Consider the following 18,901-nt stretch of genomic DNA (forward strand, 5'->3'; position numbering starts at 1 on the left):
AGCACACTGAAGTGAAAGAATGCCAATGCTTCACTCACACAACGGGCACAGCACATTAATCTGGTGGACACATTCTTCACTATTTTCCATCCTTCATTTCCAAACTGTCTGCTGAGGCGCAGTGGGAAGTTCTTTTGTCTTTAGTCAGAAGGTTGGGGGTTGAAGTTCCACTGCAGAGACTGGAGCACAGAATCTAAGCCGAAAGTCTCAGTGCCAGAACTGGGGGGAGTGCTGCACTGTCTGAGAAGCCATCTTTCAGAATGGAAACAAGGCATGCCCCATGGCACAGCTGGGGGAAAAGCAGAGTTCTCCCTGGTACCCAAGCTATTAGTGAACACTCTATCAACCAAACTAAATACAGTCTGTACGTCTAGTCATGAAGACATTGTTAATTCAAGTCCACCTTCCCATTAATTTGTGCGAAACTGTAAGTTGCCATTAACACATCTGATTTCTCTTGCTGTGAAGGAAACAGCCCTTTCCAACCCTCCAGGCCCACAACATTCAAACAGAGATAAGTGAGTTCAGGCCACAGGACCACAATTACGTGGGGCCAACTGCCAGATGTGAACAGCTGGAAGTGTCAGTCCTGGGGAGGTCCCAAGCCTTTTGTTCATCTGAGTGCTAAACTCTCAGAACTGAAATGGCCACAGTGAGAGATGGGATAAGGTGGTACGTGCTTACTCTCGTGTGAACATGAACCTATCTTCGCCCAATTCCCATTCATTGTGGCTTGGTGATTAAACACAAAGTGGAGTTAAGAAGAAAATCTTCATCATTACTCTGCTCCTTACTGTGTGATGACTTACCCAGTGCAGTAAGACCTTCTGAAATAGAGGAGAGAATGTACATGATAACATGAGGTTCCAGGCTGGCAATAAAATTCATGTGGTCCTGGGTGAGAACTTCTAACAAGGAGTAGTAGGACTGACTGAGCTTGGGGTAATCCTGGATTGGGGGGGAAAAAAAAATCAGAAAACAAGAGGAACGTTAAAAATGCAAATAGGCTAAGTGGAAATTCAACAGGGGTTTCTCTAAGAACTAAGAGTTATTAATCAGTGTAGAAGAGCAGTGAGACCTGTTGGAACATGGAGAACCCTGGAACACCTGGATAACAAGGACACCTATGTCAGACTCCTATTTACTGACGACAGCTCAGCCTTCAACATCATTATTCCTATAAAACCCATCTCCAAACTCCATGGCCTGGCCCTCGGCTCCTCCCTCTGTGGCTGGATCCTGAACTTCCTAACTCACAGACCACAATCAGTAAGGATAGGCAACAACACCCCCTCCACAATCATTCTCAACATCGGTGCCCCACAAGGCTGTGTTCTTAGGCCCCTACTATACTCCTTACACATCTATGACTCTGTGGCCAAATTCCCCTCCAATCCAATTTTCAGGTTTGTTGATGACACCACTGTAGTGGTTCGGATCTCAAACAATGATGAGACAGAGTACAGAAATGAGACAGAGAATATGGTGAACTGGTGCGGCAACAATAATCTCTCCCTCAATGTCAACAAAATGAAGGAGATTGTCATCGACTTCAGGAAGTGTAAAGGAGAACATGCCCCTGTCTACATCAACAGGGACAGGGTAGAAAGGGTCGAGAGCTTCAAGTTTTTAGATGCCAATGTAGCCCAATCCATCACACAAACCAGCCTCCCATCTACTGACTCTGTCTGCACTTCCCACTGCCTCAGAAAAGCAGCCAGCATAATAAAGGATCCCATGCACCCGGACAATCTCTCTTCCACCTTCTTCCACCAGGAAAAATATACAAGTCTGAGGTCATGTACCAACAGACTCAACAACAGCTTCTTCCCTGCTGCTGTCAGGCTTTTGAATGTACTTACCTTGCACTAAGTTCATGTTTTCTACACCCTAGCTATGGCTGCAACACTACATTCTGCACTCTCTCCCTTCCTTCTCTATGAATGGTATGCATTGTCTGATTAGCACGCAAGAAATCATGCTTTTCACCGTATGTTAATAGACGTGACAACAATAAATCAAATCAAACCAAAAAAAATTCCAAGTCTTCTATCTTGTACACATTGGGACAGCTTGAAAGAAAATAACAACAGTAAAGGGAACAATGAGCTTCTGTTCAAATTCAAACCAGGCAGTTACATTAATTAGTTAAGGCATTGCCATGGGGAACGATCCAGGGAATGGCTCACCCCAGGCTTTCATTTCGTTGAAAAAGACCTGAAGTGTGGACTTGCTGCTTCTGCCTGACAATGCCAGGCCCTGCTGTGCATGGATCTATGTCGCTTCTAGCACGCATAAGTCAGCCATACTGATCATCCTCAATCGGTTTTCAGTGTAATTCTCAGCACAATCAGGGTTATTTTACACAAGTATTGTCAGTTAACTTTGGCAGTTAACTATTCACTGGTACCTACTCCATGCCAATGCCTCGAACAATCAGATCTACTTGCCAGACAATCAGCATTGTCTTCTCATGAAGTATAAATTGTAGTTCTCTATACTCTTGGTATTTTCTTGTGAGCTGTCCTGATGAATGCAGGATGAAAAGCTTTGATAGTGCATCTTTTTTCCAGCAATACTCTGTAGTCTACACGACTAATCGACTTTTTCTACTGACTCTTCTTTGCGAAGAAAGGCTGTGGTCCACAGACTGTCCCAGAAAACCCTGCCGCATTCCCACCCAGTACAGAGAGAGTTCGGCCAAGTGACTCAGAATTCTGAAGAACCGAGGTGTGGGGTGGGAGGAGGACATTTCTCTGTGGGGACGAAATAACTCGAGCAGAAAGCGTGACAGGTAAGATGCACTGAGATGCTGTAATCTTACACAAGATTCCCGCATCGATGACTGAACTTCAAGACTACTGGGATGCAGGGATCAGTCAAGCAAGCGCAAACATGAAGGGGCCGAGTGACAGATTCCTCCAACAACCATCTCAGTTATCAATTATTCCAACTGGGTTTAGCTGTGTGACTTGTACTGTCTCCTTGATAAACCTCACATTCCTGCCCAACGATAGCCACACTTTCACACATATTTGTTCAGAAAAATATGTTCCGAAAACACAAGTACGCTATCCGCTAAGTGACAAGTAAAATACGTGACACACAAATGCTAGACAAAGATAGTCTTCACTAAGAGTTGATCCAACCATTCTCCCCAGGACTGTCATGGTGTAACCATCACTGAATCTCTCCCTCTCAATATCCTGGGGGTAACCATTGACCAAAACTGAACTGGACTCGGCCATATAAATACTGTGACTACAAGAGCAAGTTAGAGGCTGGAATACTGCGGCGGGTAACTTATCTCCTGACTCTCCACCGTGGACAAGGCACAAGTTAGGAGTGTGATGAAATACTCTCCATTTGCTTGGTGCAGTTCTAACAATACTCAGGAAACTTGCCACCATCCAGGACAAAGCAGCCTGCTTGACTGGAACCCCATCTACAAACATCCACTCCCTCCACCCCCAATGATCAGTCTCAGCAATCAAAAGATTCACTGCAAGAAGTCACCAAGGCTCCTCAGGCAGCACCTTCCAAACCTACGACTGCTGCTACCTAGAAGGAGAAGGTCAACAGATACATGGGAACACTACCACCTGCAAGTTCCCCGCCAAAGCATACCCCATCCTGACTTGGAAATACATTGCCGTTCCTTCATCACTGGATCAAAATGCTGAACTACCTCTTTAACAGCACTGTGGGTGTACCGTATGATAGCTCAGCTTCTCAAGGGCAATTAAGGATAGGCAATAAATACTGGCCGAGCCAGGGACACTCATACACTGTGAAGAAATGTAAAATGATGAGGGTAAGATCACGAACCAGTAAGTCACTGTGAGGGATTGACAGGAGGAGCTTAATGAATGTTTGCAAAGCATTATCGAGTGCGTCGTCACCATAGAGACGGAAGACCCCAAAGTTCACGTAGTTGCCACTGAGAGCTGCCTTCAACATGGAGAAGCAAATGGAAATTCCCTTCAGCTTCAGCCCATAAACTTGGTCCTTTGGCACCTCTCCTAAAGTCAGGATCCGGTTACCTGTTTGAACAAAACACAACAAAGAAAAATCACAGCTTCTTTTGCCTTTCCGAAATCTTCAACTGTTTCACAGAGGTCATTATAGACAGGACAAGGCCATTTGTCCCATCAATCTGCCACAGCAATCAACTGTCATTCTTTCAGAGCAATCAACTGAGTCATTTCCCGGGCTGCAAACCATCACGTTCTGGTCAGTGTGTGCATGTGAACTGTTTGCGAGTTTACCTTGACATCGCCTTGTCCTCCAGTGACAGTTTCACTGGAATTAGGGCCCTGGATGAACCCCTGCCCTGCACCCTGTCCTATGAATGATCTTGTGTCACTGCACACTGAAGAACAAACCTATCTTTGGTGTATGAGAGGGGACCTATTGGAGTTGATGCCCGGAGGAGGGCTATGTCACATCAGCAAAGCAGCAACTGTTCACCACATAGGGTGTTTGGTCGGACTCTGGTGGCTGTGACAGTGACTGCTAAGACAAAACTGCAGCCAGACAAATAGGACAAGATTCCACAGACGACTGAGTTTCCGGTGAGCTGCTCTTTCAGGATTTCCTTGTGTTTGCTCTCTGCTCCTGAAATGCTCTTCTGTTTGAAGGAGGCCACATGCTGTTTTATTTGGTTGTGCCAGGTGTGCTTTGGTGAGTAAATGCTAGACTTTCTGGGGAGATGGTAGTGTCACAATAAAGTCACTGGATCAGTAATCCAGAGGTCCAGGCTGATATTCAAGGGACATGGGTTTAAATCTCACCAAGGCAGCTGGTGGAATTTAAATTCAATGAATAAATGTGGGACTGATAGTTAGTCTCAGATCACTGATTGTTTTAAGAACCCACCAGGTTCACTAAAGTAAAAGTAAAGTTTATTTATTTATTTGTCACAAGTAAGGCTTCCATTAACACTGCAATGAAGTTACTCTGAAATTCCCCGAGTCGCCGCACTCCAACATTTGTTTGGGTCAATGCACCCTAACCAGCACGTCTTTCAGAATATGTGAAGAAACTGCAGCACCAGGAGGAAACCCACGCAGACACGGGGAGAATGTGCAAACTCCACACAGACAATGACCCAAGCTGGGCATCGAATCCAGGTCCCTGGTGCTGTGAGACAGCAGTGCTGACCACCGTGCTACCATGTCCTTTAGGGAGAGAAACCTGCTTCATATTTGAGGGAGACAAGAGTGGATCCAACACGAGTGTTTTAAACTCAAATAAGGACAATTATGAGAGCATGGAAACAGGGCTGACTAAAATGAAATGGCAAATTAGGTTCAGGAGCAGGACAGTGGAGATACACATTTCAGGAGAAAATTCAGAACATATCCATTCCAGTGAGAAAGAAAAAATCTCTCAGGTTAGCCAACAATGGTTAACTCAGGGAGTTAACAATAGTACCAAGTTCAAGGATTCCACCAGGTTGAGTGGCAGGTCAGAAGATCGGATAGAACATAAAGAACAGCAGAGAATGACAAAAAGATTCAAGAGGAAGAAATTGAATTTTGAAAGAAAGCACAAAGAGTTTCTACAGGTATTTAAAAAGGAAAAGAGCAAGTTAATCGAGTGTTGATCCGTAGAGTGAGAGACTGGGAAATTAATAATGGAAACTAAGTATACAGTGAATGAAGAGAACAAATATTTGCATTGGTTTTCACTGTAGAGGATACAAAGAACATCCCAGAAGTAAGTCTGCATCAAAAGGTGAAAGGGAGGTAGGAACTTAAAATGATTACAATGACCGGGTAAAGGGTCTGAGAAAATTATTCAAATTATAGGCGGACAAATCCCTAGTCCTGGTGGACTTTATCCAATGGTGTTAAAAGAAGTGGCTGCTGAGAGAGGACATTTCCCTGGATCCTGGAACAGTCCCATCAGATTGGAACACAGTGAATGTAACTCCTCCATTAAAGAAAGGAGGCTGACAGGAAGTAGGAAACTACAGGCCAGTTAGCTTTGCAGCATCTACAGTGATTTGCTTTCATGTGGGTTGGGTAATTGTTCTAGGGTTGGCTGACTCACTCCTCTTTGCTCCCAGGCTGACGTTCGAAGCCTTCTGAAGGCGATACTTGCTTTGCCAATTCTTGCCTGTGTCTTATCACTAATATAGATAACCTGAGGGAGTGAACAGCTTAAGGACACTTATGCATCACTTCTGGTCATGGACTAAAATCTTGGGTTCACTGCAGGGCTTTCCTGCAGCAGGCTGGTACATAACTTCAGTTTCCTTCATGACGATTGTGAGACCAAGGTCATGGCATGCGTTCTGAACAAGTCTGCGCTGCATTGCATGTCTGGCTCTGATCTGGCTGTATGTGCAGAGTCACTGGCACAAGAGAAATCGAGAACCAGGTCCTTGGCGTCCTTGGTCTTTCCCTGGAGTCATCTCAGACAGAGCAGTTCCCCCGATATAGCTGATTTCAACGTCAGGATCACCACTGGATGCCAGGAGTGAGGGAGATGGAGAAAAACATGCCAAAGAGGATTGGTGCCAGTATGCATCCCCGTTTAACTCTCTTAGTGACTGGGCATGAATCAGAAACCGTCATCTCGGGGTTTACGTCAGCATTGTGGACTGTAAAACCATGATGAATTTTCCAGGGCTGCTGAATTTCTCCATGAACTTTCAGAGGCTCTCGCTATTGTGTTCAAGGTCTTGGTAGGATCAACAGACATGGTGTAGAAGCTCATATCCTTGGCATTTCTCCTGGAGATGACTAGTGGGAGGCACTCGGGACCTAGTGTCAGCTCAACTGAGTCCAGCCTCCCTGGCAGACATCGGCTCCTGCCATTATCAGAGGCTGTGCTGAAAGTTTACAATTTTATTCTGAGTATGATCAAACAGTGATCCCTGTCTGAAATCACGCTGACTCTTGAATCCTTGAATTTGGAACTCGGGGGCACAGGTTGAAGGTGCGAGGGGCAAGGTTTAAAGAAGATGTAAGAGGAAGATCGTTTACACAGAGGGTGGGTGCTTGGAACTCGCTGCTGGAGGAGGTCGTGGAAGCAGATTATGGTAGTGAGTTTTCAGGGACCTCTTGACAAATACGTGAATAGCTTGGGAATAGAGGGATGTGGTCCCCTGAAGGATACAGGGTTTTAGTTCAGTCAGGCAGCTTGGAGGGCCGAAGGGCCTGTTCCTGTGCTGTAATTTTTTTTGCTCTTTTGGCGCTCATCCGAGTCAAGACGCTTGATTAAGATAGATTCTGGTGAAGATTGTGGCCGTGGTGGAAAGCAGTTAGATTCCTCTACGATTGTTGCAAGCTCATTACGAACTGAACGATACTATCAGGATACTCCCACAATCCCAGCAGTCAGCAAGGGTCATAGGATTAATTGAGAGTTGTAATCCTGTGAGCTTCCTACAAGCCCATGTGCATTAATGTCAGGCTGTGCAATTATCCTGTTCGTGCTGCAGTGTCACAAGATGAAGTAAATGTTGTTGCAACAACACCCTTTATGCATGATGGTCAGAATTAATTATTCACAAAATGGCATCTGATAACCTGGGGCAGGCGGTGGTATTGTGGTAATGTCACTGGACCAGAGACCCAAGGGACTGGGTTCAAATCCCATGACAGCTGGTGGAATTTAAACTCAATTAAGAGGTCTGGAATGCAAAGCTGGTTTTAGGAATTAGATTGACATTGATTGCCAGAAAAACCCATCCAGTTCAATAACTTGCTTTAGGGAAGGCAATCTATTGTCCTTCACGTGACTAAATCGCCCTCTGAAATGGCCAAGCAAGCCATTCAGTTCAAGGGCAACAGAAGTTGGCCATGCCAGCGACACCCACATCCCATGGACAAACAAATTAAAAATGCTTACAGCCCGTGGCAATCTGTGTGAGTGGGACAGAACTCATGTTCTTGCTCTGAGCCCAGTGATTAGCCAGTGCCTCCACAGAGAATGCATTGATTTATGGGCACCATGGGAGAGATTCAGGTCCTGGGGGCAGGGCAGAGTGTGGTATGATGCTGCTCTTGGGCACTGTAGTAGTGAGGACTAAACTGAACTTGAGCAGCAAGAGGAGTTGTCAACAGGGAGGAGATATTTAGCAGGACCTTAATCAATGCAGCAAGGCAGCACATTCACAACTATCGTGTGCAAGTTCACATATAGGCTGAAGAAAATTGAGAGCAGCATACAGAGGGTGAGCATCAGCTGGGGAAGGACACAGGGAAAGACAAGCAAAGACAATCACAGCAGAGTTAGAGCAAAGTTAAATCACACTGACCGTAGGTTGTAATCATTTTGCTGGTCTCTCGAAAAAGTAGAATCCCATTTGGAGAAGACACATCAAACTGCAGCCGCTGTGACCTGCAAAGTGGGGGGGGGGAGCAAAAACGCCAATTCAAACATTGCAATGTCTGGATGCAAGCCTCATCACCAAGGAGAAATCAAACATTTCAAGCACTGTGTTCTGCAGCAAAGCTGATCAGATCTCAACCCAAGCAGGGGGTCAGGATGTCAGGATGGCTGGTGAAATCTAACGAGCCGGGTGCCTCAGCGGTCATTTCTCGGACCTCAACTATTTACAATTTATACAAATGATCGGTAAGCAGGGACAGAGTGTAACAATGCAGAATTTGCGAGTGATACTAAAATAGGTGAGAAAGCAGGCAGTGAAGAGGATATAAAGATTTTATAGATGGATATGGGTAGGCCGGGAGAAAATTTGGAAGATGGAATTTAATGTGGATTAGCATGAGGTTGTCCATTTCGACCAAAAATATAAAGACAAATTATTATCTAAATGGAAAGGAGATTCAAAATGCATCCGGGCAGAGGGATCTGGGTGTCTGTGCTCGTGAACTTTAAAAGTTTATCAGTGACAATTAGGCTTACATTCACAGTGCAATGAAGTTCCTGTGAAAATCCCCCTGGTCACCACACTCCGTTGTCTGTTCAGGTACACTGAGGGAGAATTTAGCATGGCCAATGCACCCGAACCAGCATGTCTTTCGGACTGTGGGGGAAAACCAGAGCACCCGGAGGAAACCCATGCAGACACAGGGAGAAAGTGCAGACTCTGTACATGTAGTGACCCAAACCGGCAATCGAACCCGGGTCTCTGGCGTTGCGAAACAACAGTGCTAACCTCTGTGTCTCCGTGCTGCCCCATGAATGTAGGAAGTGCAGTCGGTAATAAAAAAGACAAATGGGATGTTGGCCTTTATTGCAAAGGGAAAGAAGTGTTGTTGCAATTGTACAGGGTGTTGGTGAGACCACATCTGGAGTAATGTGTCCAGTTTTGGTCTCCTTATTTGAGGGAGGATGTGGTGACATTGGAGGCAGTTCAGAGGAGGTTCACCAGATTGAATCCAGGGATGAAAGGGTCCACATATGAATAAAGATTAAACAGCTTGGGCTTGTATTTGCTGGAGTTTAGATGGATGAGAGGGGATCTGATCGAGGTATATACAATTTTAAAAGTGATTCTTAATGTAAATGTTGACCAAATGCCTCCCCTCATGGGGCAATCTAGAACAAGAGGTCACAGGTATAGGTTAAGAGGCGGTAGATTTAAAACTGAGATGAGAAGGAACTCCTTCTCACAGAGGGTGGTGAATTTGTGGAACTCGCTGCCCCATAGCACAGTGGAATCTGAATTATTGAATGGTTTTAAGAGAGAGATAGCTTGCAGGTGGTCAGGAAGGCGAATGGGATGCTAGCCTTCATAGCAAGGGGGATTGAATATAAAAGTAGGGAGGTCTTGCTGCAGCTGTATAGGGCATTGGTGAGGCCGCAGCTGGAGTACTGTGTGCAGTTTTGGGCGCCGCACCTGCGCAAAGATATTTTGGCCTTGGAGGGAGTGCAGAGGAGGTTTACTAGGCTGATACCGGAGTTGAGGGGGTTGAGCTATGAGGAGAGGCTGAATAAACTGGGCTTGTACTCGTTAGAGTTTAGAAGAATGAGGGGAGATCTCATTGAGACGTATAAGATGATGAATGGGATGGATAGGATAGAGGTGGAGAGACTCTTCCCGCTCAAAAAAGACAGTAGGACTAGGGGGCACAGCCTCAAGATAAAAGGGGGGCGGTTCAGAACGGAGTTGAGGAGGAACTTCTTCACTCAAAGGGTGGTGAATCTCTGGAATTCTCTGCCCGTTGAAGTGGTGGAGGCTGCCTCGCTAAATATTTTTAAGATGCGGGTTGATGGGTTTTTGATAAGAGAGGGGATTAAGGGTTATGGGGAGAGGGCGGGAATGTGGAACTGAGTCACGACAGATCAGCCATGATCTTATTGAATGGCGGGGCAGGCTCGAAGGGCTAGATGGCCTACTCCTGCTCCTATTTCTTATGTTCTTATATTTCGAATAAAAAAAAAGGAAAGAGGGATATGGGGAACAGATGGGGAGGTGGATTTGAGACGGCCATGACCTGATTGAATGGCGGAGCAGGCTCGAAGTGTGGAATTTGCCTATTTATGTTCCTAATTCCGATGTCCCTGAGTTCCAGACAATACCATTCACATCAAAAAGACATGGTAAAATCGCCAAGGCACGGTTAGTGCAGAGATAGCGCGACTCTACTGTACGCGCATCACAGTAATAGCACAGTAAAGTTTCAAACCCCATTTTTGCAAGTTCCTCACACTGATAGATCTGATTGAAGGTCAGAGGAAAATCATATCCAGACGGCTACTTTACCTGTTATGGACCAGTTCAGCCATCAGTTTGAGGATGGGCGTGGTACATGCTGGGTCATGATACCAAAGTTCGACAACACGCTGTAGTATTGGCATGTAGGTGGGATAGCTGTGAGCACACAAGCTAAGGAAATTACATCAAGAGTTCAAACAAATATCTATCATTGGAACTTGACTCAACGTTCGTGGAAACAAGGGAGAAAGAAGGTTAGATTTAAAGGGCTTTAATATTTCCTTACGTAATATCAAAGATTGCACTGAAGTGACTGACTGGAAGGAGGTAAAAGCCTGCACTTACACAGCAATTATCACCTTCTCACAAATCTTCCTCAGTGCCTCATGAACAATTACTGCTCAACTCACCGTTACTGAGGCAAGCATGAAAACTATTTTGTGCACAGCAAGATCTCACAGGTGGGAAGTAAACAAGCAGTCTGTCTGTCCTCAGCAATATGACTTGCAGGAGAAATATTGCCCAACACATCAGGAGAACTATCGACTCTGTACTTGAGGAGTGGTTTGGGATCTTTTACATTCTCAGCAACTTGGAATTGGGGTATTGTCATTTCATCCACAGCCCCTTCAGCGCTGTATCTCCAATAGAAGCCTAGAAACCCGACAGCGCAAGAGGCCATTCGGTCCATCAAGTCTACACGGGCCACAATCCCATCCATGCCCTATTCCCATAACTCCATATGTTTACCCTGCTAATCCCTCCAACACTCGGGTCAATTTATCATGGCCAATTAACCAAACTCACATCTTTCAGGGTGTGGGAGGAAACCCACACAGACATGGGGAGAACATGCAACTCCACACAGACAGGCCAGAATTCAACCCAGGTCTGCAGCGCTGTGAGGCAGCAGTGCTAACCACTGCGCCACCATGCTGCCCCAATAGTGCAGCTCTCTCTCTGTTCCAACATATTGGCCCTCGGTCAGTGCAGCTTTCTCTCAGTATTCATCTCTAACAGTGTAACTGTCTCTTTATCAGCTAGTCTCTGGAGTGGGACTGCAAACCACAACCTTTCTGTTCACAGCTGAGTGTATTACCAGGCAAGGCTTCAGCTTAAACATCAGTAATAATTCTAAAACAGGAGAATGCTGTTGTGATTATTTCCATGTGGAAATGTCACTGAAAAGCTCAGATTTAAATGCCTTTGGGATAGACAGACGTTTTATCTCTCAGTGGATGCGGACAGAAAAGTCTAGCTGAAGCCCCAGACCAGCTATAAGGGTCGAGAACTACCAAGTTTTTAGGTGTCCACATCACCAACAACCTGTTTTGCTCCCCCCATGCCGACACTAGAGTTAAGAAAGCCCATCAATGCCTCTACTTTCTCAGAAGACGAAGGAAATTTGGCATGTCAGCTATGACTCTCACCAACTTTTACAGATGCACCATAGAAAGCATTCTTTCTGGTTGTATCACAGCTTAGTATGGCTCCTGCTCTGCCTAAGACCGCAAGGAACTACAAAAGGTGGTGAATGTAGCCCAGTCCATCATGCAAACCAGCCTCCCATCCACTGACTCGATCGACACTTCCCAGTGCCTCAGCAAAGCAGCCAACGTAATTAAGGACCCCACACACCTCGGACATTCTCTCTTCCACCTTCTTCCATTGGGAAAAAGATACGAAAGTCTGAGGTCACGTACAAACCGACTCAGCAACAGCTTCTTCCTGCTGCTGTTAGACTTTTGACTGGACTTACCTTGCACGAAGTTGATCTTTCTCTCCACCCCAGCTATGACTGTAACACAAAATTCGCACTCTCTTCTTTCCTTCTCTATGAATGGTATGCTTCGTATAGCACGCAAGAAACAATACTTCTCACTATACATTAGTGCATGTGACAATAATAAATCAAATCAAATAATTATGGTAATGAACTACCTGGTTTGCTTCTGCTCCTCTTTACTGCTTATATGTTTTGCTCTAAAACGACCGAGATTGATACAATTGCATCCAGTTTTGTGAAGGGAAGGTGAGAGGCGTTCTCTGAGTAATATACAAATCTGAACAGACCTTTTTATTCATCCCTGGGTGTGGTATCAGCGAAATCTATCCCTTGTGGGCTGCTACACCATTTCAGAGGGCAGTTTACAGTCAACCACCTTGCTGTGGCTCTGCAGTCACATGCTGGTCAGACCGGATAAGGACAGAGATTTCCTCCCCTAACGAGCATTACGACAATCGACAATGGTCATCATCAGACTAACTTTTTCAATTCCAGATTTCATCAATTGAATTTAAATTCCAACAGCTGCCACGGTGGGATCTGAACCAGTGTCCCCAGAGCATTAGACTGGGCCTCTGCATTACTAGTCCAGGGATGTTACCACCACTCCACTGCCTCTCCCCGAAAAAGCTTTTCCCTTGCGTTTAAAACGTTGATAGCCAAGAAATCACTGTTACTGGCAAACACTGAACATGTTCCCCTGATGGAGAATGGATATATTTACAGATTACAACAGCAGAGGAACACTCCATTGTTCTGAAAGTTTCCAAGCTCACGTGTCTAGCTTTGTTGAGCTTTGGGAAGACATCCCTCTTGTCAGCACAGCGGGGGAACGAGTTTAGACTTGTGACTGGATCTGCTGAAATCCTTGACCTACTTCCCACACTCGCTTCATGTCACCATCACAAACACTGGTTAGAAAGGACAGGGCGAACCCTTTCTTGAAATAGATCACAGACTAAACTGTGTGGTGATAGTGCTTGCAAGCTGTCAGTAGCCATAGATGGACAGATGCTAGTCAGCTGCCTGCCAGTTGACCCCTTTCGCTTGTACAGGGCAGAAGAGAGCATTCACAGTGGCAGCTTTGCATCTTGCAGTCTGAATCTAGATCTATGAACTTGAAACTGGAGTGAGATTTTTGACAGGAGATAATCTGACTTGCTTCGCTTTGCAATCAGTTCAGCTTTAACGTATGCTTTACATTGCACAGGTTCAGTGTTGGCGGAAAGCCCAAGTCCCTTTACGCTGACACTAAAGCAACGTGAAGGCACTGAGATGATCAGGGTGCCTTGAAGCAACACATGAAGCTATTTTATCTGTTCGTATGTCTGTTGAGTCAATAATTATTCTCGTCTGCGCAGATCACAGACAGCCCACAGGGACCAGAGAAGTCCTCCTTAATTCCCATCAGTAAACTGTGTTTAAACGTGTGTCACATTGGGTTCATCTCTGGCATGGGCTGCAGACAGTCCACTCATCGCAAGAAACAAAATCATTCCAGTGAGTTCTGTGTAAGTCCTGGCTTCGTGCCACCTCGGAGTCATACAGTGCACAGGCAGGCGATGTGACGTGGCCTCTCCGAGACACTTACTGTACTCACCTGTATCCACTCACAGCTTCGTAACTGCACAAAACTGGCAGAGCAGAACTCAAACCAAAATCCAAAAATACAGCTACCCTGTTTCCAGTTCACCTCTGAATCCACATATATATCCATGTGTGATACATACATAATGTTTATTTCACAATATGTATTAATGATTTCTAGGAAGGAACTGAAAGTACTGTTGCTAAGTTTGCAGATGATACAAAGATACGTAAAGGGGCAGGTAGTATTGAGGAAGTAGGGGGGCTGCAGAAGGACTTGGACAGGTTAGGAGAGTGGGCAAAGTGGCAGATGGAATACAATGTGGAAAAGCATGAGGCTATGTACTCTGGAAGGAGGAACGGAGGCAGAGTATTTCCTCAATGGGAAAATGATTAGGAAATCAGAAACACAAAGGGACTTGGGAGTCATTGTTCAAGATTCTCTGAAGGTTAACGTGCAGGTTCAGCCGGCAGTTCAGAAGGCAAATGCAATGTTTGCATTCATGTTGAGAGGGCGAGAATACAAGAGTGGGGACGTACTTCTGAAGCTGAAAATGGCTCTCGTCAGACCTCATTTGGAGTATTGTGAGCAGTTTTGGGCCCCATATCTAAGGATGGATGTGCTGGCCCTTGGAAAGGGTCCAGAGGAGGTTCACAAGAATGATCCCTGGAATGAAGAGCTTGTCGTATGAGGAATGGTTGAGGACTCTGGGTCTGGACTCGTTGGAGTTTACAAGATTGTCGGGAGATCTTATTGAAACTTACAGGATACTGCGAGGCCTGGATAGAGTGGACATGGAGACCATGTTTCCACAAGAAGGAAAAACTAGAACCAGAGGGCACAACCTCAGGCTAAAGAGACGACCGTTAAAACAGAGAGGAAGAGAAATTTCTTCAGCCAGAGAGTGGTGAATCTGTGGAACTCTTTGCAGCAGAAGGCAGTGGAGGCCAGGTCACTGAGTGTCTTTAAGACAAAGATAGATAGATTCTTCATGAATAAGGGGATCAGGGTACATGGGGAAAAGGCAGGAGAATGGGGGCTGAGAAAAATATCAGTCATGATTGAATGGCGGAGCAGACTCGATGGGCCAAGTGGCCTAATTTTGTTCCCAAGTCTTATGGTCTATGGTCTTACGGGATCCAAGTCACAGATTTCTCAGCTTTCAATTTTCAACAAACATCAAAAAGGATACATCCAGTCAAACAGCATCATAAAACTGGTCTTCGCGTTGAAAGCAAAGGCGATTCCCCTTAGATCTCTCACCAAGCCAACCAGTGTTCGCTGTGCGTAAATAAACATTAAAGAGTACAATGAAATAAACACATCTGCCCGATCCATAACGCTCAATACCCCTGCAGACAACAGAGTCTGGGTGAGTTTGACAGAACGTTTCCCAAGGAGTCAGGGGTGATGGGGGACAGATAGGAAAGTGAAGTGAAGGGCGCAGTCAGATCACAGAATCCCTGCAGCGTTGAAAGAGGATATTTAGCCCATTGAACCTGCATTGTCCACAATCCCATTCAGGCCCCATCCGGAAAATTAGCTGTGATCTTACTGAATGGTGGAGAAGACTCGAGGGGTCATATTGCCTACCGTATTTACTTATGACTCGATAATCTTTTTTATAGGTTGTTATATACTCAGGAACAGCGCTATCATGGGAAAATTACTCATCCCTTGAATGTGGCTGCTAACGTGAACATATTCTCTACTTTGATTCAAATCAAATTCAACAGAAAACCCAGCCCAGAAAACCAACCACAATCCCACCCAGGCCCTAATCCAACTCGACACATTTACCCTGCTAACCCCTGACACTAGGGTCAATTTACCATGGCCAATCAACCTAACCCGCACATCTTTGGATTGTGGGAGGAAACCCACACAGACACGGGGAGAACGTGCAGACTCCACACAGACAGTGACCCAAGCTGGGGATCAAACCCGGGTCCCTGGCGCTGTGAGGCAGCAGCGCTAACAACTGTGCCACCGTGCCACATCTACTCCTCGTACAATTGTCTAACAGCAGCAGTTTGCTTGAAGCATTTTGAGATTGAGGGATTGGAAACAGCTGTACCTTAGCATCTTGTTCATTGAAGGTGTTTGAGTTAAACATTTGTGCCACCGTTTCAAATGCTGCAGTTAGAGGGAGCATGAACTGCTCAAACTGGTCTTCATCTTCGCCTGTGGGATTAAACACAGGAGCTGATGAGTTACTCATAAGGCTTTTTATGAGACACTGACTTTCTCACATCCTCTTGTGAAGCTGCTGATTCTTTCTCAGCTGCTGACTGGTATCTCTCCCAAGTGCGAGTGTACGAGTCAGCCTTCAAATGGCTCCAAGTGTGTGTCTGAGTCAAGCCACATTCTGAGTTCGCCTGGGGCACAGACACAGATAGACACTCCAGTCAGGGCCACAGGGGAACAAGGGCTGAGTTAAAGCCCTCAGAATCAATGCCTGTCACATTCTGCCCTGTACATCCCAGTTGACCATCCTGTTTAAGCAATCAGACTGCAGGTGGTGATGTATTCTGCACGGTCCCCTGCCTTCCTGCTTTCAATTCTGCCCATCCTCTCTCAGCGATGTGATCTGGAACTGAAACACTGTGCTCAAACCCTCCGCCCTCCCAGGATGGGACGGCCGGTTGTCCACCACTCTCCCTGTTCAGACACAGCCCTACTCCTCTGCCCCACTGACCTTCCCTCTTGGAACAACTTCCTCAAAATATTTCTCTCTCGACTGTGCTCCCAGCCTCTCATAACCCTATGACTCTCACCAATTATTACAGATGCACCATAGAAAGCATTTTTTTTTGGTTGTATCACAGCTTAGTATGGCTCCTGCAGGAAACTACACAAGGTCATGAATGTAGCCCAATTCACCATGCAAACCAGCCTCCCATCCAATGACTCTGTCTACTCTTCCTGCTGCCTTGGCAAAGCAGCCAGCATAATTTAGGATACTACCCAACCTGGACATTCTCTCTTCCACCTTCTTCTGTCAGGAAAAAGATACAAAATCGAAGGTTATGTACCAACCGACTCAAGAACAGTTTCTTCCCTGCTGATGTCAGACTTTTGAATGGACTTACCTCGCATGAAGGTGATCTTTCTCTACACCCTAGCTATGACTGTAACACCACATTCTGTACTCTCTCCTTTCCTTCTCTATGAAGGGTATGCTTCGTCTGCATAGCGTGCAAGAAACAATACTTTTCACTGTATGTTAATACGTGTGACCATAGTAAATCAAATCAAAGCAAAATTCAACTGTCCCAGTTGAGGCACCACATTTAGAGTCTATGTGGATCTGAAACAGGGCAGCATACCCTAAGTCTCTGACCATTGCTCCAGGGCTGAGAGGGTAGAATTTACCTAGTGAAGCGTTTGGATGTCTTCTCCTTGCTTGGAGACATAGAATTGTGAACAGCAGTAGATATCAGCATTGAGAGAGAATTAACTAGCTGGTTGTGAGAACATGAATTCTTCACTTTGGATGTAAGGAGAGACTGGATAGACTGGGACTTGTTTCTCTAGAGTGTAGCAGGCTGAGGGGTGATCTTATAGAGTCTATAAAATAACGAGGGACATAGATCAGCTAGATAGTCATTATTTTTTCCCAAAGGTAGGGGAGTCTAAAACTCGAGGGCATAGGTTTAAAGTGTGAAGGGCAAGGTTTAAAGGAGATGTATGAGGCAAGTTTTTTTTTTAAACATAGAGGGGGTGGGTGCCTGGAACTTACTGCCAGGGGAGGTGGTGGAAGCAGACACAATAGTGAGTTTTAAGGGGCATCTGGACAAATACATGAATAGGATGGGAATAGAGGGATATGGTTCGCGGAAGGGTTGGGGGTTTTAGTTCAATCGGGCAGCATGGTCAGTGCAGGCTTGGAGGATCGAAGGGCCTGTTCCTGTGCTATAATTTTCTTTGTTGTTTCGGTCTAAGGTGAGAGGTGAGAGATATAAAAGGGTCCAGAGGGGCAACTTTCTTCACACAGAGGGTGTTGAGTGTCTGGAACAAGCTGCCAGGGTAGTAGTAAAGGCAGGTACAATTTTATCTTTTAATAAGTGTTCAGACAGTTACATGGGTAAAATGGCGATAGAGGGATACGGGCCAAACGCAGGCAATTGGAATTAGCTTTGGGGTTTTAAAATATGGGTGTCATGGGCAAGTTGGGCTGAAGGGCCTGTTTCCATGCTGTAAACCTCTATGACTATGTGCAGACATGCTCCATCGCATTACATACGCGTGCACTGATTGACAAGCATGGATCCCCTGATGTTTTATAGTTCTTGCATACCTAGATCAACCATAAGCAATCGTCCAAGTGCTGTGTAGAAGGTGGTGCGGCAACGCATGTCACTCAGGTTTGACTGGTTATTGATGCCCAGGAAGGAAAAGTGCTCGCTCTGTCAATTCAAGGCACAACACAAGATTATTCACTCGTTCGCTGACCATTAGTAAATACACACAATGCCAAGTGTAAAGACCACCACCAGAGTTTATTTTAAAAATCTTAATTCAGGAGCTTGTGACTGGTTACTGATTTTTACTGCAGTCAGCCTGACACACAGGCACTTTCTGACGGAGCAAAGTTGAGAAAGTTCTTGCACCCGTGCAAGAAATTGTATTCTTCAACGCAGCCACTCTGAGTTTACAGCATTTAGATATACTTCCCAAGGGGTAAGAACAAACTGAGAGGTATGAGGTAAAAACAGGAAATGCTGGAAAATCTCAGCAGGACATGTGGAGAGAGAAACAGAATTAACAGTTCGAGCTAGATACAATTCTTTGTCGGTATGGAGAAGTGTGAAGTACTTACTGTGTGATTGTTCAGCATGAATTGGACAGCAGTGAGTTTCACCAGCTTCCTCACACTGCTGTATGT

General features: G+C 45.5%; 1 protein-coding gene across 3 annotated transcripts in view; it reads right to left on the reverse strand.

Annotated features, from left to right (window-relative positions):
- The window catches only part of xpo7 (exportin 7), a 105,633-nt gene that overhangs the window by 5,934 nt on the left and 80,798 nt on the right, over positions 1–18,901 (reverse strand). For all 3 annotated transcript variants that reach the window (XM_080216918.1, XM_080216919.1, XM_080216920.1), the window contains 8 exons: positions 18,836–18,896; positions 18,314–18,422; positions 16,091–16,197; positions 15,206–15,294; positions 10,688–10,795; positions 8,273–8,355; positions 3,829–4,043; positions 810–948 (listed from right to left, as the gene is read on the reverse strand). In XM_080216918.1, coding sequence (XP_080073044.1) covers positions 810–948; positions 3,829–4,043; positions 8,273–8,355; positions 10,688–10,795; positions 15,206–15,294; positions 16,091–16,197; positions 18,314–18,422; positions 18,836–18,896 — 911 coding nt within the window. The remainder of the gene's footprint in view (positions 1–809; positions 949–3,828; positions 4,044–8,272; positions 8,356–10,687; positions 10,796–15,205; positions 15,295–16,090; positions 16,198–18,313; positions 18,423–18,835; positions 18,897–18,901) is intronic.

This window comes from Carcharhinus amblyrhynchos, chromosome 34 (assembly GCF_965287045.1).
Source record: "Carcharhinus amblyrhynchos chromosome 34, sCarAmb.v2.hapA, whole genome shotgun sequence".
Classification (NCBI taxonomy): Eukaryota; Metazoa; Chordata; class Chondrichthyes; order Carcharhiniformes; family Carcharhinidae; genus Carcharhinus; species Carcharhinus amblyrhynchos.